The sequence below is a fragment of the Zonotrichia albicollis genome, chromosome 4 (genome assembly GCF_047830755.1).
Source record: "Zonotrichia albicollis isolate bZonAlb1 chromosome 4, bZonAlb1.hap1, whole genome shotgun sequence".
NCBI lineage: Eukaryota > Metazoa > Chordata > Aves > Passeriformes > Passerellidae > Zonotrichia > Zonotrichia albicollis.
This window is the reverse complement of record NC_133822.1, coordinates 20,277,175-20,298,192: the sequence shown is the minus strand read 5'-3', so window position 1 is coordinate 20,298,192 and position 21,018 is coordinate 20,277,175. Positions and strand designations below refer to the sequence as shown.

The following is a 21,018-nucleotide window of genomic DNA, read 5'->3' as shown; positions in this document are numbered from 1 at the left end:
ATGATTGAAAATATACTTTTATGTTTAAAAATCCTTAAGAGACTACATAGAGTGGGAATAATTGCTACAATACTTTTTTGGAAAGCCACATTAGCTGTTCTTCATATCTATTTTATTTCAGAACATGGAGACATAGAATTGTTTAGGCTGGAAAATACCTCTAAGACCATGGAGTCCAGCCATTAACTGCTGCTCAAGAGTGTGAAGGAGCTGGTACAGACAAGACACAGGTATGGCTCATGATCTTTCCTCTGGGACTGGATTGTTCCTCAATCCAAAGTTCCTCAAACAAATAAGCAGTGATGCCCCACAGGTTATCACAGTGCTCATTGCCAGCTACAAAGCTGAGCATTTGTTTATGTTTCATGATACTGATTTCACTGCATTTTTACTGAAAAATAACAATTCTGCCTTTTTTCATATTATTTGTGGCCATAACAGATTTGCTATGCACCACCACCCTTTGAAAAGCTCCCATTTCACTTTGAATGATTTACTTTTCACTAAAAATGTGCTTCTACAAAAATGTCCTGCCAAAATTCTCAAAATGCCAGAGCCAAATTCTCCTACTAACTGCTTCAGCATGTTCACTGCCTCATTTAGAGGGAAGGACAACAAAGCCACTGGAGAATGGTTCATCTGCAGCTCCACAGTCTCTCTGTTGCTCTTTATAGCCTTTGTCAATCTACAGCTCATGCATTCTGGAAACAAAGATTTCTCCCAATAAACATTTTATTTGATAAAAACATCACCCAAGAAGTAACTGAAAACACAGAATGGAGTAGTAAAAAAATACATTTTGAGAGCTAATTTTCTCTAGAAATTCTGGAATAAATCTTTTCACTCTTCATCTCTATTGCAAGACATTACTTCTATTAATTTTTGGTTTTTTGGGGCTTTTTAGTTTGGTTTTTTTGTTTGTTTTTGTGCGTGTGTGTGTCTGTGTGTGTATGTGTGCATAGTAGTTTTGTGCGGTGTTTTTTTTGCTTGCTTGTTTTTGTTTTTTGGGGTGTTTTTTTATGGGTTGGTTGTTTTTTGGTTTTATTTGGTTTTGGGTTGTTTTTGTTTTTGTTTTTGGGTTTTTGGTTTGAGTTTTTTTGAGAGATTAAATTACACAATTTCACCCCAGTAGTTACCTCTCTTCATTCTTAAGGGACCTGTCAGTTTTTTACTTGTCCAATATTTTTGACAGCTAAGACATCTTTTTCCTGAATTTTTGTTAGACATTTAGATATAATCTAGCTATCTACAGGGGGGACCCAAAACAAATGGAGCAAAATAAACCATCTCTTAAACAGTAACACCTGAAAACTGCCTTATAACTAAATCCTATTACCTTTTAGAAATATTAACGCCATGCCACGAATGCCTCACAGTGTTAAGATTTCGCAGAAGTTGTGGATTTTTACTATTGCTGCTCCAAACTTCCTGTCAGAAGTGAAAATAGTTTACACATGCTTTTATTACAGAGGGAAGGTTACAGATGGCACATGACCAAAGAGGAAGTGAGGAGATACCACAAACCAGCTTGAACTCTTCACACAGTAATCTGAAGAAGTTACAGGTAGTGTATTTAATTCCTTCTGTAAATGTGTTTCTGGTGCAACCTGTGTTAATAAACCAGCTATTAACCAGTTGTTAATAAAAGAATTTAGGCATTACATTCACAGATTGACTGCTTTTCTTCTTAGTGCTTGTGTGTAGCAACACATCTCAAGAAGTAGCTGAACTGCATCTCTCTTGCTCTCATTCCAAACTTTTACTGCTTACCATTTTCTTATCTCACTTGTTCTTCCATCCTTCTATCTTCCATTCTTTACCAAATCAGGGAAGTAAATGCTACTGTAACTATTCTGTACATGTTCAATGTAAAACCCATGCAGAGATATTAAAACCAAATATGTTTGGGGAAGGAGTTTCTTCTAACTGAGTCTTTCATGTTACAGGTAATTCCATTATCAACAAGTTTGGAAAATACACATATTATAAAGAATATTCATATATAATAAATATAAAATCCATGGAAACCATATTTTGAGTAAAGCAGGAGAAAAGAGGAGATACAAGAACCAGCAGCATAGGCTATTTTAGATTTCTTCAATTATTATTTCCTTACCTTCATGTATTTTCAAATCACTGACATGGATGTGTTATTATTTGCACACCTTGACATGTTTATTTTTCTAATAATTCTAATTTGAAGTAGTCTGATCATTTTGTTAAACCACAGAATGATAGAATCATAGCAGGGTGTGGTTCAGAAAGGACCATAAAGATGTCCTAGTTTCAACCCCACTCCCATGGGCAGAGACACCTCCCATTAGACAAGATTGCTCACAGCCCCATCCAGGCTGGCCTTTAACAGGGCATCCACAATTTCTGTGGCCAGCCTGTCACAGTGTCTCATCACCCTCAGAACAGAGAATTCTTTCCTAATATGTAATCTAAAAGTACTCTCTTTGGTTTAAAGCCATTTTCCCTTGTGCTATCACTACAGATCTTGGTAAAAAGTCTCTAGCAGTCATTCTTCTAAGCCCCATTTAAATAATGAAAAGATGCAATGTGTTGTCCCTGGAGCCTTCTCTCCTCCAGACTGAACAACCTGAGCTCTTTTAGCCTTTCTCCAACAAGGAGAGGTGCTCCATCCCTCTGATCATTTCTGTGTCCCTCCTTGGACAGTAACAGGTCCATGTCTTGTGCAAGAGACCTCAGAGCTGGATGCAGTGGTCCAGGTGGGGTCTCAGAAGAGCAGAGCAGAGCAGGGGGGCAGGATCACCTTCCTCAGCCTTCTGGTCATGTTTCCCATGCTTTCATACAGCCCAGAATAAATCTGGTTTTCTGGACTGCAAGTGCACACTAATGACTCATATCTTATTTTCCATCCACAATAATCCCATGAAGATATACTAAAATCCATTATTAGTTATTTTATTTTTCTATACTCCTAGGGTTTTAATATAACTTACTGAAAACAAAATGAATTAAAATACATAGACTGTCTTTGAAATAGCACATTAGTGTTCTAAAGTCCAGTAAATAAAATTACTCTTCCCAAGTTTGTGAGTTACCTGTATTTGTTACTCTGTGCAGCTTCTAATGATCTTTAAAGAACATGCTTCTTTAAAAAATGATGCATCATTAAAAATGCATTATTAAAATTATTTAAGATCACTGCTGAAATTTTACAATAAAATTATAAAGAAAATGAAACATTACATGAGCTGCAATAAATGTTTACATAGCAACAAGAGCCTTTGCTAGTGATCACCAAACAGTCAATTGCCACCTGCTTGAGCCAAACGTGTCCATTTGTTTCACTCCAAATAGTGTTCAGGCATTTCAAAAAGTCATGTGAATAATGTAAATACTCAACTCACACTTTAGAGTCATTTATTTACTACTTACAAAACTAAAGGTAGTACAGGGAACTTGCAGAACTGTGGATGGAACGTTTTTCCAACAGTGCGACTTAAATGTTGCGACTTAAATGTTGATGCAGTAAAATAAAGTGAATTCCATCCTCTTTTTGCAAGGGACCAAACCAAAACTAAATTACTGATATACTAAAAATTAAAATTCTACTGCTATAAATATATTTACCATCAATATGTTTCTGCCATTTATTTACCAGAGAGACTAGATTTCATTCCTGTATAGTATTTTTTTAATTTTCTATTTCAAGAGGGAAAACCCCTGATATTGAGGTATAATTACACAGAATTTTTTAAACCAGCATATTAAGACAGCTCAAATATTATCTCTTTTTGCACCTTTAACAATAAGAGAAATAAACCTGTTCTTCCAGTGAGAAATTTCTGTCACTCAAATTTACTAGAGGGCAGATTAGCTGTGAAAATGTGAAGTGTGAATTTGTGGCATGGTGTAAACTATTATACTCAATTTATATTTTAAAAATATGAGCAACTTGCTACTGCCAAGAAGAAGGGCATCAACTACCTCCAGTCTTAGGGGTTGAATAATTTTTTAATTACTTTTCTCTACTTGTATTAAGACATACTATCCCTGGTCCTTTTATGTAATTTCTATTTCCATTCCCAAAGCCTTCAAAGCATGGCAAATACTCACCTTGTGTGCATCCAGCACAGGGAATGTGCACTGAAGGCAAAGCCCTCAATACATGCTCAGGGAGAGGGGCAGAGCATGCACACACACATCCTTGTAGCAGAACAAACTCATGACCTCGAGTTTGGATGCTGGTTTGGAGGGCTGATAACTGCAAACAATCAAAGGAAACAGGAACACCCTTGGCAGAATGTCCGTGGCTTCAGGCTAAACAAAAGTGAAAATGCTGAGCACATGATTTTGAATTAAAGACATGATTTTGAATTAAACTATGGTTTCCCTCTAAGCATGTGGAGAAGTGAATTTCAGGAGAAATTTGGAGATCAAGGCTACATTATATGTTTGAAATGAAAGTCCAAGGTGGGTGAGGTGTGTGTAGGACTCTGGAGTGGGACTTGCACAGTTTCTGACCTGGTTTCAGTGCTGGTGTGAAAAACGCCAATCACTTGTTTTTAAAGTTTTAAAAGTTTAATAGTAATAAAATGTTTATAAATATAGTAATACAATTACAGTAAAAATAATTTGGACAACTTGAATTAGGACAATATGAGACAATAGAAACAAAGAGTTACGGACGTCTGGGTACTTTTTTCTGGGCAGCACGAGCCCGCAAAAGGACCCCCTTAACAAAGGATTAACCCTTAAAAACAATAGCCTGTTGCATATTCATACACTTCATACCTGATGCATAAATTCTGTTCAAACACGGGATTCTGTCTGGTCAGTGTCAACAACTTCTTCTTAATCTTAACACCGCCTTCGAGGCGGGAAGAAGTCCATTTCTTCGGATAAGAGGGCAATAAATTCTTTTTCTCTGAAAAATTTCAGTGTCTTGTGGCTGCTATCTCGTGCGAGTGCCTCTTTCCTTTCTTAAAAAAAATATCCCACTTACATAGTTCTTATTTTAACTGCAAAAGTTACCTTTTAACTACAAGACTACATTTATCATATTATCAAGATGTTAATACAGCACTACATTAGTAGTCAATACTATTAATCAATACATCAAAATACGTATAGTAAATATCTGCGTAAAGCCATATAATATGCACTTTGCAGCACATATAATATGAGCTGCAAAGAGCCCAATGGACCCATTTTTAGCCCTTTTAAAGACAACTGAAGGCACAAGCAGTCGGTGAGCCGTCCGGGCAGCATCTCACCGCCCGCCTCCCTGCCCGGACGGGGCGTGTGCGGTCTGGGAACCGCAGCACCGGGACACGGGGAAAGTTCTGCGGCCGCAAACTCAGCGGATCGCGCAGCGGGGACAGGCGGAGGGGCCGCGGCTGTTCCTGGGGGCGGGGAGCGCGGCGGAGAAGCGAAAGTGAAGGGAAGGCAGCGCCTTTCCCGGCGGGGCATCCCCGGGGCGGCGGGGCCGGCAGTCCCCGGTGCCCAGCCGTGAGCGCAGCCCCGCTGCCCCGGCCCCGGGCGCGATGCTCTTGTGCTGCATGCCCGGCGTGGCTTTCGTGCCCGCCCTGCTCGTCTGCTGGTCCTCGGCCGCCTTCATTATCTCCTATGTGATCGCCGTGCTGGCGGGGCACGTCGAGCCCTTGGTGCCCTACATCAGGTGAGGCGGGGGAGCTGCGGGGTTTGTGTGTGTGAGAGACCGTGGGAGGTGGCCGGAGGGGCTCCCCGGAGGGAATTTGGGGTCCCCAGGGGCCTCCGTATGACAGAGGGACACGCTGGGCACCCCCGGCACCCATCACCTCTCTAGCACCGCTGGAAGCCACATGAACTGACACTGGAGACACCATGGAAAGAAAGGACACGGAAGTTTTCTGTTGCAGCCAGCGCAGGCCTGATGCTAGAAAAAGTTTACAATTACGTGGTGGAAGTGTAATTTTGTTTGTATAAGTCCAGAACTAGGCCAAAGTGCACCAGACAGTAGACTCAAAGCCCTGTGATGGCTTTTGCAGTAAACACATCCCCACAAACATGCATTTTTTAATATTTCATTATAGGACCAATGAGTTTAAAGACTACCCAAGAGATGCCTGGCATCTTTTTCCTCTAACCTTTTTCATTTAAGTGCAATTCTGTGTAAATCATTCTTTATGCATGGCTCATGTTAACATTTAAATCTAAACTATGAAAATGTTAGTATTTATCTCTCAATAGATTGAAGGTTAGCCAGAAATCCAAGAGTGTGTCTGATTCTCTTGGAAGATCTAAAAAAGGTCATAAAATATATCTTTCTTACCAGAAGATCTAAACAAGGTTATAAAATGTATCTTTCTTACCAGAAGACCTAAACAAGTTTATAAAATACATCTTTCAAGATGTGTGACAGTGTTCACAGGGGTCCAAGGATGAAGGAAGAGATGAGGATCTGACTCCATGTTTCAGAAGGCTTAATTTATTATTTTAGGATATATATCATATTAAAACTATACTAAAAGAATAGAAGAAAGGATTTCATAAGAAGGGTAGCTAAGAATATAAAAGGAAGAATGAATAAGAAAGGTATGTGTCTCAGACAGAGTCTGAGACAGCTGGACTGTGATTTGCCATTAATTAGAAACAATCACATGAAACCAATCACAGATGCACCTGTTGCATTCCACAGCAGCAGATAATCATTGTTTACATTTTATTCTTGAGGCCTCTCAGCTTCTCAGGAGAAAAAATCCTAAGGAAAGGATTTTTCATAAAAGATGTCTGTGACAAAGATGCATCTAGACCTAATTCCTTGAAGGCCTTTTTGGGCATGCAGAATTTCAGAAGACTGCTGACCTGATTGGCACATAGAAGAAAATGTGATTGAAAATTAGGGTTTGTCATCATAGGCAAGAGCAAATGACACCACAACCCACAAGATAGCTGAGCTTCATTGAAATTGAGCCAGAGAAAGCTGGGCTTCATGTTTATATTAGCAAAACTCTCTGCACAAATCTGGAAAGCTCTTGGAAAGTCTTGTTCTTGTACTTGAACAAATACCCTACTGCTCATCCTTGATTGCACACAAAGCTTTACTAACACAAAAGTGCTTGTGATCAGTGCAATTTATCCAGTATTAGCTAACAAAAATTAATCATTTGACATAATTGTACATAGTTTGTGTTCAGAAATATTTTGAGATCCTGTAGGAAGAAATTTGACAAATTATGTTTCTTATGTTGAAGCCATGTCATAGAATAAAATATATGAGAGAGCGGGATGTGGTTTTTTATGTATACTTTTGTTTGCAGTTAAGTTTTTGACAGCCCAGGTACCTTAATTGTGTCATTCTTTCTAAAAGGGAGGGAGCAAACCTTTAAGTCACAACTCTACAACTCTAGGGAATATATCACAGCTGCCACAGTTACATCAACTTAATGGAATATCTCCCATTAAACATTGTTCTTATCCTTTAGCTATGGAATCACCATAAAAGTCCATATGCCCTAAAAACCTAAACAAAACAAAGACAAAAGAGGCTGCACCAGTGATTCCCACTCACATCTCAGTGCCTCTGCATTTACTAGTAAAGCTTTTTAAAAGTCTTGTTTATGTTACATCCTTTTAACACCACATTTGGACTAAGAATATATGTTGACTATTGCTGAAGCACCTGCAACAATTCTAAAGGCATGGGGTCTGAGCATAAGAACTTCATAGAAGATGCATTTGGGAATAATACAAGGTTTTCTTCTTGGTACTCAGGATAATAGTCATACCATATTCACATTCTTAATTTGCAGGTCATTGCTTTAGCCTAAGAATATGAATCATGTGATTGAGAATGTGATTTAGTAAAACTAAGAGTGTTAAAAAAAGAGGAAGAATGTTGCAACCTTTCAGTTGTGCAATATCTTAAAATGAAGGATAAAAATTAAATAGAGCTCGTATGGGGAAATTCCAGTTACACAAAGGAGAAGAATACTGACATACTTGAGTTCAACATTTCTGTAATTCTTACACTCATTCCCCAAGTACTCTGTGTATGCCTTGAAGTAACATTAATTTTATTTGCTTACAATATAGCAGCTGTTAAAGCGAGAGACCACACCTAAATTTGTCTTTGAGGCTGTGCTAATGTCCCATCAGACAAACCATATAAATACAATTCTTGGTAGATAAAATGAATATGATTTTGTGTTTTCTAGCAGCTGAATCCTAAAAGATGATGAGGTTGTGCCAAAATTAGTCCTGTTACTCACACTGCCTAAAATCCAAACCAATTTGGATGTGCTGGGATGGCTGTTTGCTTGTTTGAATTCTCAGTGAAACAGTAAAGGAAATTTTCCTGAAAGTATTTCCTACCAGTTGGTACCTCTGGAGAAATCAGAATCCCTGTAGGTGGAATAGAATCTTCCTATTTTAAAAATTTGGGACTTCAGTTTGAAGAGAAATAGTTTATGATGGCTCTGAAGAAAATTCAATTACGAAGAGTCTTTTGGGCCTAAAATATTTATTCCTGGTCTCCTTCACCTTCTTATCTTTCCACTCTTGAGAAGACTGTTCATTTTTAAAATTTTTCTGCTTGAGATTGGGACACAAATGCTGTCATTTTCATACAGGGTTCCTCATCTTTTCCATGGAGGTTGAGCTCACCTATGCACCAGCTCAAATAAGTGAGCACATTTTTGTTTCAAATATGCCATTTCCTTTTTTATTTTTTGTAAAAATGAGGGGACTGTCACCGATACTTCTTTTGCTAATCTTTTTTTTTTTTTTCAAAGCAGCAGACTTAAAGAAAAATTAATATGAAGTATTCATTTAGCTTTTCTAATGCAAAATATAGCATTAAGAAGATTGTGTCCTTTAAAGTTCAATGCAGTATTTTGTAAATAGATTGTGATTTAATATTCCTGGTATGAATTTTCTTTACAACATAATCTAAGATTGTTAAGTTTAAAAATCCCCAACAGCAAAAATCACCTATAAGCCTTTATCTTGAGAAAATACTTTGTTAAGAAATGGAGTTCAGTGCAATTTCAGGTTATTTGGTTTGCTCCTACAATGTGTTCCAAGAACTTCAAATGGCTTTCTGTGTGTGTGCCAATTCCATTCTCTGCTCACCTAAAGCCCTTCAGAAGCTTTGAAGTGATTACAGTCCTGTGCTTACCACAGAGTGGTTTCTGATTTGAAAAAGTCCTTGAAGATTGTCACAAGTGGTCCACATTTTAAATGTGCTCCTTTGTCGTGTTAATGAAAACACTCCAGAAACAAAAGGAAAAGATGAAGTTCAAGATTAAAAAATGGGCTAAATAAAACACAAATTAAGATGATTTTCAGGTGTGTCAAACAAATAAACAAACAAAAATACTTAGTTTACTCTTTTCATCAATTTCACTGTCAAAGAGAAACAAGATTAATACAGACTACCAGCTGGAGCAAGTCTTCAGAAAGCATTACAACAAGAAAATTCAGGTGAATAGGGATTCCCAATGCCTGACAAGTTGTAAAAACTTGTTGAAAAGCTTGGTTCAAACTTTTGTTGTCTGAGAATTTGGAATCAATCTAGTAAAAAGAAATATATGAATTTTCTCTATTTTTTTCATGAGCTTTTCATAGAAAAAAATCTTACTTTTATCCTAAGCTTCCTCCTGTTTCTGATAAATCATCTTAGCAACTTTTGTTAAACAAATCCTTCTATGACATAGAGGGGTTGGAGAGCAAATACGAATTTCTAAAATAATCAAGTAGTTTAAGATGGTCATACTCTTCTGTCTTGAACTTCACAAAATTACCAAAATCCTTGAGAGTGATTGCTAAAGTAGAGAGTGCTTTCTCTTTTGCGTGTGGAGAGCATTCATGCTGAGGTCATTTTGGCTGTACTCAGTGGTAGCTTCAGAATCTTAGTGCTGAAACCTAATCCAGCCTCACTGCTGGAATGAAGAGTATTCATCTTATTAAATGACATAAAAGATAGCCCTAGCTAGTACCTACTTGTCCCATTATACACAGAATCAACAGAGGTTGGAAAATACCTCTGAGGTTACTGATTCCAACCTGTGACTGAACTCCACTATGTCAACCAGACCATGGCCCTAAGTCCAGGCTTTCCTTTAGCATTTCCAGGGATGGTGACTCTACCACCTCTCTGGGCAGTCCATCCAATGTCTAGCCACCCTTTCTGTGGGGAAATTTTTCCTAACATCCACTTTACATCTTCCCTGGCACAACTTGAGGCCATTTCATCTTGTCCTATTGCTTGTTACCCAGAGGCCAACCTCCACATGGCTACAGCCTCCTTCCAGGCTAAACACCCCTATCTCCCTCCACTGCTCCTTATCAGACTTGTGCTCCACACCCTTCCCCAGCTCTGCTGCCCTTCTCTGGACACACCCCAGCCCCTCAATATCTTCCTTGCAGTGAGGGGCCCAAACTCAAAGAAGCGCTTGAGCTGTGGCCCCACCAGAGCCAAGAACGGAGGGACCGTCGCTGCCCTGCTCCTGCTGGCCACGCTGTGGCTGACACAAGCCAGGATGCCACTGGCCTTCTTGGCCACCTGGGCACACCCTGGCTCATTGTCAGCTGCTGACAACCAGCACCTCCAGGTTCTTTTCTGCTGGACATTGTTGGGGCCGAAGTGTTGGATCCAGGCCTTGGTCTTGCTGAACCTCCTTCCACTCATCTTGGCCCATCAATCCAGCCTGTCCAGATCCCTCTGCAGAGCCTTCCTACCCTCCAGCAGATTGACACTTCCACTCCAAGAGAAAGGTTTGTTCTCAGAATCCTTGCTCAGTGTCCACTGAGTTTTGGCATTAGCTAAAACCCTTATGTGTTCACATATTGTCACAGACATCTTTTATGAAAAATCCTTTCCTTAAGATTTTTCCTTCTGAGAAGCTGTGGGGCCTCAGGAACTAAATGTAAACAATGATTATCTGCTGCTGTGGAATGCAACAGGTGGATCTGTGATTGGTCCATGTGGTTGTTTCTAATTAATGGCCAATCACAGTCAGCTGGCTCGGGTTCTGTCCAAGACACAAGCCTTTGTTATTCATTCTTTCTTTTGCTATTCTTAGCTAGCCTTCTGATTAAATCCTTTCTTCTATTCTTTTAGTATAGTTTTAGTATAATATATATAATATAATAAATCAAGCCTTCTGAAAGATGGAGTCAGATCCTCGTCTCTTCCCTCATCCTGGGACCCCTGTGAACATGGTCACAACATATCTGATAGCAGAATTTTTGGGTGCCTATGTTCAAACACACTATTCTGCCTCTTGATACTGCTCAGCAACTGGAAACTTAGCTCACACTCAAATTACATAAAGATTGAAGAATTATATGTTTTCCATTGGCTTGATCAACAGTACCTGATCAAATACATATCAACTGGTTGTACGTTAAACAAGAAAAAAATGGACATCAGAGAGAAAAAAATAGTAAAAAGAGGTGGCAAGATCATAGTACTGTTCTTTCAACAGAGCACTCACCTTCCAAAGAAGAGTTCTGCTCTTCTATGAGCAGAACATACTCCCAAGGAGCTCACATACTCCCAGGAGTATGTCCATTCTGTGAGGAAAGGGCATTTTCTGGGATGGGTGTTTGCACTTATGTAGGGAAAAGAGGGGAAAGAACTCTGTGGTGAAGGTGTTCCATTTTCTACAAAATAAATATTTTGTGTACTTTATGTCTTTCATTTATACAGATGTGCATATAGATATGTATTTAAATTCTGTAGATATCCTCACACCCTTGCTCCCTCTCTCTGTCCCAGTGAACTTCTAATTAAAGGGGAAGTGTTTCATCAGAAGAGACTTACAACAGCTTGGAGATAGAGTACTCTTAAGCTGTATCTACATTAGTAAATTAAACAGTTCCTAGGAACATTCCTGGGCATGGAACACAATTTCTCTCATAGGGTCAAGTCCTTTTAAAGAAATTAAACCAAATTCTCTCACTATCTTAAGATAGTAGATTACTACTATTATATATATTTTACTCTATCACAGTGTTAATTCAGCAGATAAAAGAAACATTAATTCTGAAATGTTATTTATGTAATTATGTCATTCATGAGCAAAGTACAGGTCTGTCACATCTTTGCATATTGCATACAGAAAAAGAAGAAATACAATTCAAAGCATATACTCTTACAATATGCTTTCTTTTTGAAAAGAGGGGTTCTCTACTACAAATGGTGCAGCAGAAGGTGAATTACCTTATACACACAGAAGAGGTTCTACTTCTCATGGGATTTCAATTGTCTCATTTATGTTTCACAGGTCTCAATTAACTTTTAATTTGTCTCTCTTCCTGCTTTAGTGACACTGGAACTAAACCTCCTGAGAGCGGCGTCTTTGGTTTTATGATTAATATTTCAGCACTTCTAGGTATGTATAAGGTATTTGGGTTGAACAGAATGAAGAAATGAGAATTAGTGAAAAATTAGTGCCTGCTTTAATTACAGAGCTGTATTTAGTATTCTGCAGAAAAACTTCTCTGCAGTCAAATGGTAATATCAGATGGATGTAAGTAATACCTGGAGTGTTGGGTCCTTAGGACCAGTTAGTGCAGGCTCAGAGGCACTTGTGTCTCTTCAGAGCACCTTATCAAAGTAGACAGCACACTGGAAATAAAAGTGAGCAAAGGTGGCATAATTACTCTTCAAAAACTCTGCTGCAGGGAAACTTCAGGTTCTGAGATGCTGCAGTAAAGGGAAGAACAGTGTTGAAGCAACACCTGGTTTTCTCCTCAGTGTGCCTCCTTCTCTACAAAATAACGGATGTGAATCATGAAGTTTGGCATTTTCTATTACCTTTCAGAGGATGGAGGATCAAGAGCTGTGTATCTCTGTATGATGGCCTTAAGGCAAAGTAAACATATTTTACCTTTTACGAGAGCCTCGTTCAGTCACAGTCTTGTAGTGTTTCATGTAACCTCATAGTGCCTGGGCAAAGTTACCTGATTTCTTTTTCCAGCTGTTGATAGGCTGAAACTGTGCTCTGTGTTATGGAACTGTGGAATTCAGTCTACAGCTTATTACATCCTGAAGAACCATGATGTCCTAATTCAGTACAGGTGTTTGCCAGGAGTGAACTGCATTTTATGCAGTGACTCTACAAAAAGGAATTAATTCTTCAGACCATCCTTCAGAAGGAGATGTAGTTCTGGCACAAGACTGCATCTCAGAGCAGAATAAGGCCTCCCACTTGCAGTTTATGGTTCTTATCTCCCTGTAACATCTGTTCCTAATGTGGAATGGCAATGCCTCTGTGCCCAAAACACCCAGAGGATTGGGATTTAAATTTGTGCTTTTCTTGAACTGATGTGCATTCAGTTCTAGATAGAAATAATATGCAATTTTAAGACAAAAATAATGAAGTTCCACCTGAAAGTTCATCTGAATTAACTTCTTCATTCCAGCAGAGTTAAAGATGGTATTATTTATTGTGTTATGTTTATAATTTTGTTCTGCATATCATGTATTACAGGAAAAGTTTGTTAAAATGTAATCAGTATGTGATCATTGAACAAAACTTTTTTTTGTTTTGCTTTTTTCAGCTTCAATTACAATGTACATCAGATATTTATTGATAGAGAAGCAAAATGAATCATCACACTTTGTTAAGTCTTCATGCAATATGTTTACATTATGTGTGGGATTGATGGGCTGCACTGGAATGGGCATAGTTGCAACTTTTCAGGTATGATCATAAATTTCATAACAAAAATGGAAATAAAATAAGATTGCTTTACCATTAAAATTTAAACTAGATAACAGTGATTAACATTTTCCCCATGTGGACCCTTGGAAAATGGAATAAGAATGCCTTTCCTGCTCTTGCCTTTTTTCAGTAACTTTTCAGAAATAGACTTGTTTCCTCCCTATACAACAGAATTTTTGCTTGTGCAGTTATGCCATTGAGGAGTTTTCTGTGTGCTTGTCTTGGAACATGTCTGTACTATATGGATTTTTCTGCTGTAAATTTTTTTCTGTGAGAACTTGAATGTAAAAAACTTTGCTATTCCAAGTTTAGTTTGCTTATAATCAGGTAGGGCAGAATAAATCAGACTAACAAAAGCATCAGCATTTTTGGCTGAATGATGGCATACTCACCAGGAGAATTTTCTACAAAATAAATTAATCTTATCTGACAGGTTAGAAAATTGGGCACAATATCAGCCTGTTAAACTTTTGAGTGTGTAGGAAATGGCATAACAACATGTTTTATCTTTTGATAGAGACATGTAGAACTACTGCTTACTTTGCCAGAAGTAAGGATCTCATTACAAACCAAAGTTCCCCCACTCAATGTCTGAAAGAAAATTCAATAGGGAGAAAAAATACTGAAGAAAAATATTGATTTCACCTTTTCTAGTGAGGAAGTATAATAAGGTAGATTCTGACACAAATATTAGGGCAATTGCACTGAAAGCTTCAGCCTAGAATCACGTTAAATTTAATTGGCAGGTTTGAGATATTGCCTTAAAATCTGTGGAAACAGCTGCATTATTTCTTTTAAAGGTGGTCTACCTTGGACCATTTTGTTAAATACAATTGTGCTTATATAGTGACATGATGACATACACAGAAATTGAAAATAAATGTTGTTGGGCCTTCAACAGCCAGTACAGTTTTACATGTAATGGAAATAGTGTTTTCAGACAAAAAACCCCTTGCCTTAGGATGATAACTCACCCTTTTTAGCTTTGCATCCAGGCAGTGTGTGTGGATTGCAAACACCAGAGGTACTGTAGTCTATTCTAATCATATTTTACTCTAAAATATCCCTGTTCTTATTGATAAGATTTATAGGTGGCACAAAAAAATTGTTGGATGATGCCTGACTGAAATAGAAACCAAATTCAGCTTCCACAGGGAGAAGACAAATCAGTAATGCAAAATAATTTATGAATGGTGTAGTCTCTGTATGTTGCTTCTATAGAATATCTCAAAAGTTGTGTCAGTGCTTTGTGTTTTCAGTAGTCTTCCTTTTAGGCATCTCCTTCCTAAAAGGAAGATGATGGATGGGATGCAGAAACTATGATCCTAATGTTTCCAAAGGGATTCCTTGACAGTTATAACACTGGTTCTTATCTAATCTCTGTTGTGTCTCATTGCCAGTCCATAAACTCCTTCCTCACTTAATTTCTATTTCCTCTGCTTTGAGCCTGCTTTCCATGTTAAGGGCAGTTTGTAGAAAGGGTTCTGAGCATAATAAGGATCTAATCTAGCTAATAAGCATCTGATCTAGCAGATTTTCAAGCATCCTTAATTGCCCAAGAAGCTGGAAATGGTGGCTTGCAAGCCTTCAGTCTTTTCACTGTATATGCACAACAAGTGAACAGTTCATTCTGATCCCTATTTCCCGATAGAATAACTGAAACATGAACAGGATGTGAGATTTGCTCATGGTCAGGTGATGTTTCAAGTCAGGAGACCAAACCAAAGCTGGAATTCGAAATTATTCCCTTAGTACTCAGTCTAGTTCCTCCAATCAGTGTGTCATGCAGAGAATTTACATTCATGTGCTCTACCTGCCAGTTTCTTCAGGTCACAGCAGCTAACCATTGTGCTGATTCCCTTTCCAGGAGCTGGCTGTTCCCAGTGTCCATGACATAGGAGCTCTGGTGGCCTTTGGCTCGGGTGTTGTGTACATCACACTTCAGTCTATAATCTCCTACAAGTCCTGCCCACGATGGAACACTTACTTTGTGTGCCACATAAGGATGGCCATTTCTGCCATATCATGCATTGCTTTCATTCCCAGTATCCTTTACGGTGCATCACGTGGTTTTCCCTTTATGTGTTCATGCCTTTCCTTTCAAATTAAATCACTGCTGATAAAAAATAAAAACGAGGTCACACTCTTTACTTAGGGCTCTCTAATGTGTACAATACAGCACGTTGAGACACTATCAATAGCATAAAGATGAGTTTTGGGAGCTTCTAAAAAGTTTTATCTTCTATGTCAGTGGTAGTTTTAAAACCAATGTCCCAGTGTTTTTCACAGAATCACGTGAAACCTAAGTTTGGAGTGTCTCCCTTACTGTCTATACTTTAAAAGAACCTACAGAACCCTTAATTTGTACAGAAATGTGTTTTGATTGCTATTACCACCTGCCTTGTAATAAGGTGACTCATTTAATTATGTTCTTAATACCTTGATTTGATATTCTGGCTGTTCAGGGTCTCCTGTGCTACAGAAGGGGTAGATTGCCTGAGTTTTGGTTGTTGTTTTTTTTTTAAGCAGACATTTTCATTTTTACTCACTGATATTGCATAGTTTCCTTTACACTCTTCCCAGTGATTGTGTTTGCTTCAAAAATTTCCATGACAAAAATTGATTGGACTCCAGGTGAAAAGGTAAAATCTTACTAGGTAGCCAACTTACCTTGTGTGATATTATTTGGGAAATGCTGTTATATTTATCTTAATGCAATACAAACATGCCAGAGACTTCAAATAGCACATTATCATGAACAGATCTGTGCAATGCTGGTTTCCAGTCACTTCTTCATTAGGAAGATGTCTGCGGTGTGGGTAAGAAAATTTGTCATAGCTGATCAATTTTGAAAGAGTTAGACTTTCATTTTGACCAGCAACTTGAGAGTTTCCCATAGAAAAAACTACCAAAAAAAATTTCTGGTAATTAGTTCTACTTCCTTTTATAGTCAATTTTCTTGAAAATTAACTTTTCACATGAAACAAAAAGTGGACCAATTTAATTCTTTAGTTTTTGAGGTTTTTTTCTCAGCTTTTTTATTATTCTTTATTAAATAATCTTTGATACTGTCATAAATATTTGGACTCTGACCTAAAATATCCTAAAGTTAATTTTAGGTATTTGAATTCATTTCAGTGTTTTCAGAATGGCAACTGTTAAAACTAATTTTGCTTTTTGGGCCAATTTTGCTAAAAGGAGGCATTGAAATAAAAGAAGGTTAAATAATGCAGAGAGTATACCCTGCTTGAAGTCCTTAATAAGAGCACAATTAGCAATTGTACCACAACCAAACAGTGGCAAGGCAGCTGTGAGATAAATCTTTGCAAATTAGACAATCTTAGTCATATCTTTGGGGGTTTTGTGGGTTTTTATGTGATGCAAAGATGAAAACATAATGTTACTGAAACAGATGGCGTATTTGGTGATGGCATGTTAAGAAACACTTTGCTTTCTGTTTGTGTCATGTGACACTGGTTTACAATAACAGTTTAAAACAAAAGTCTTGTCAGGAACTGTCACTGAGGGTGGCTCTCCATTTCAAAACATGGTAAGGACTTGGTCAGAATTACTGAGCTCATTGGCTCTGAGTGAAGGCTTGGAGCATGGGCACATCAGTAATCCTAACATATTAACAATGTTTTCAAGTTTATATTACATTCAATCTCTCTTTATACTGTGCAATTGTAGGCAGTTGTATACTGCCTTTGATGGTACTGCACAAGACTTAATGTAACACATGCACCTTGATAAATTTACTCACCATTCTGGAAAAACAAAATGTGAATTGACTTCTATACAACAGGGATGACCAGTCATAAATCTTACTTGTTGAATTTACTGAAGGAAATGTCTATATCATTTCACCCACATTTTATTTATATAAAACAATAAATTAACAAATTAATAAATTAATTTAATTTAATAATTATTTAATTATTATTACAAATACTGACAAATAATATACATATAAATATATAAATGTATTTATAAATAATATAATAGTTTTATTTGTTTATTTATTTGTTTATTTATTTAATTAATTTATTAATTTATTAATCTGAAAATTTGTTATCTATCTCATTCCATCAGGATTATACTTACCATTTTATGAGTGCAATCTGTGAATGGACAGTGGCCTTTGGTTTCATCTTCTTCTTTTTAACATTCATTAGAGATTTTCAGGTTGGTATCTTCATATTTTAGCAGTGACTAAGTGCTGTGAATTATATAACAATGTAATAGAAAATTACCATTCTTTACCTAGATAGATGCATCAAAACTAATCAGAAACAAATATTACCAAGCACAGAAATGATCTCTGTCTACATAAGGAATATTCTCCCCCTTGATTATTAAACATAAAATTCAGTTTAATAGTTCAATGTGTTTGATCTTGAAAATTAATAGCAGTCAATTATTACCACTCTTTTTGTAGAAAGAGGCCCTCTAAAGGTGACATAATAACAAAATAAATGATGCAACTAAAACTTAATTTTTTTCTGCCTGAGGGATTTTATATAATAATCCAATCATTGATGTTTTGCACATTTTGCTCTATGTTTCCTCACAGTGCAAAAAAATATGAAATAATTTTTGGAAAAGTATTAACACAAAACCCTCTTGGTTTGAGTAGCTGGATTCAGAGTTAATATATATTTTGCTAACCAATAGCAAACATTTCCATGTCTGTTTAGTTTTGACTTAGTACTGAATAGACCATGGCTATATGGCGTCTCCTTAATTAAAAACAAAAAATAAAAATAATAAAATAAAATAAGCTAGGTTCACCAGAAAAAAACACTTCTTTCAGAAAAAAATTTTGTTCCAAATTACACAACACATGATCTTAAAGGTTTATAATTGCCTTCTATAACTGATAGAATTATTGAAGAGCCATTCCAAAATGTCTGTATCACTTAATGCATGTGGGGGGAGGTATTTATTGCCAGTCCATCACTTTCTGATATCTGCCTATATGATGGTATCTCTTTCATCAAAGGTCAGACTCTTCCCTTGGAGACAGAGATTTGCAGGACAATGCAGCAATTCTCAGCATATTTATCAACAATCCTTAGTTGAGAATTCTGCTTCAGACACATAAAAAACTTTTACTAAATATAAATATTATGAAAATAAGAGAAAGTTATGAAATTAAACAAAATGGAATTGTGGCCATTTTAAATTACAGGCTATGAAATTAATCCAATGTTAGTGTTTTACAATGACAGAAAGATTTTTTAGATTCTTTTTGTCATAACCAGTGCTCAGAGAAAACCAAATTATTAATTTGGTAAAACAGTCCTGCCACACTCAAAGAAAAATAAGATTTTTCCTAATTTTCCCCCAGTATTTATTTCACTTTAACACTTTTTTCTTTTGTGTTGTTTCATCTCCTTGTACTTTATATCACAGAACTGTAAAACTAAATTATCCTAAGCTGATCTTGCTTTGTTTTTCTTTTAGAGATTTTCTTTAAGGATATCAACAGAAATACATGAAGAATCCTGATAGTGAAAGAACAATATTTTATATCTATGAATATTCTAGGTTTCTTTTTACTTATAGAAAAAGTAGAAGATGCACAAGGATTGATGAGGTTGTATTAAGAGTCCATGCCATTAACTCTGCACCAGCAACCACTAAAAGATTTTAAAAACTTGGAGCAAGGTTCCTCCTGACTTTTTGCAATATTTTGTAATTTTTATATGGTTTGGTATATTAAAAATACTGTAATAAAAGCAATATCTAGAAGCACCAGAAAATCACTCAAGGACTTGATCTCCTCAGCTCTTCCATTTAGGACATATCTGTACTTTTAAATTTGCTTTAGTGTGATCAGTGGCATTAGTTTTAAACTTGAGAAAGTACATTTTGCAAAGAGAGAAGTGTAAAGGAAATGAATTGGACTATGACTGAATTCCTACTCTGCTAAGTTGCAAGGGCTGGAGAAGATGGTGAGAGCAAGAGTGGGCATCTTTGTTTGAAGAAATTTTAGTAGATGGCAACACTATGCTACATATTTCTGATACTGGGCACTGCAATGCAAATGCAAATCCTAAGAGAAATTTAAACTATAATGCTTGAAAAATGTTTTCTAATCATCACTGCAGTACATGTTGTAAAAATCCACCCCTTTTTCCCTTTTATGCACTGATGGCCACAGAAAACAAAAGATGGAAGTGGGAATAGAAAGTAAATTTACATTTAAGCATGATGTAATAAACAGAACTCTTATTGCATTTTCATTAATATAAAGCAGAATTTTCCAGCCTGTGGTTTAATCTACAATGGAGTGAAGAGGGTGTCAAAAAAAGTATTGGGAATGAAAGGAAAATAAGAAGAAGCAGTAGTTTTCAGGTACTTAGAAATAAATGTATTAGTATTAGATACATAAAAGTAAATTTAAAAACAAACCTGGAGAGCATCTGGAATGAGGATATTTGCTGCTATAGACTTTCTTCTGCAATGAAAGACATGGAAAGGAACTAGTTGAGAAGTCAGATGTTACAAGTATCTGCAGGCAAAATGTTCCTTCATGTACTGATTCACCACCTCCATTCAGTGCAATAATCACTTGGTTGTGAGTTACGCTCTCTGAAAATGACATTTTCCACACTCTATCACAGTTTATGCAGAAATATTGATGATTTTCAGTTGCTAATATCCACTAACTCATGTGTGTTTGGAGAGTGATGTTTTGAAATTAGTCATTTGTTAATATTTCTTTTAATGTGTATTTTAAACTATTAAATTCAGCTGTTTCACAACTTTAAGAGTTGATGTTTTGTTTATAAATTCTTCCACATAAAAACAGTAAAAGTGTTTGTTCTTCACTGGAAGATTTGCTTTCCATATTATTCAGGTTATCTTGCAGAGGTTTATAGCTACAACCAAGTTTAAAATCAAATCTAGTACTGATAAAGGAAGGACCTTATGTCTTGCTGATTTGCTATCTTGTAAGGGACACACATTCCTTCAAGTGAAGATCATAAAGGAAATGTGTATCAACCACAAAAAGTGACATCATGTTATTTTCAAGGCTCTGTTAAGAAAAGATTATGTTTCCTAGTGCATTGTGTATTGATTCTTTTATTGCTTTTTATTCTTAGCTTTCATAAAGTAAAGTATAAGAAGCAAGAAGTTGTTATTTTAAATGATAGCCAGCCTTTACAGTGCTTACAGTATCCTACAGGGAAGAAAAAAAAAATTCAGAGAAAGTGGCTGAATCAGGATCACCTTAGCCCCTGAAGTCAAGAGGTAAATTCAACTACTGAATTAAATCATTCCCATTTTCTTGAGCTTTATTGTGATACATTTTTAATATGTGTTA

General features: G+C 36.7%; 1 protein-coding gene across 1 annotated transcript; it reads left to right on the top strand.

The window, feature by feature from the left end:
- The first annotated feature begins 5,279 nt into the window (after positions 1-5,279).
- On the top strand, positions 5,280-20,478 carry DRAM1 (DNA damage regulated autophagy modulator 1). Its single transcript, XM_005482730.4, has 7 exons — positions 5,280-5,650; positions 12,283-12,350; positions 13,522-13,664; positions 15,553-15,730; positions 16,269-16,327; positions 17,778-17,870; positions 19,152-20,478. The coding sequence occupies exons 1-7, from the start codon at positions 5,517-5,519 to the stop codon at positions 19,194-19,196; spliced, it is 720 nt and encodes a 239-aa protein (XP_005482787.1). The 5' UTR covers positions 5,280-5,516; the 3' UTR covers positions 19,197-20,478.
- The last annotated feature ends 540 nt before the right edge of the window (positions 20,479-21,018 follow it).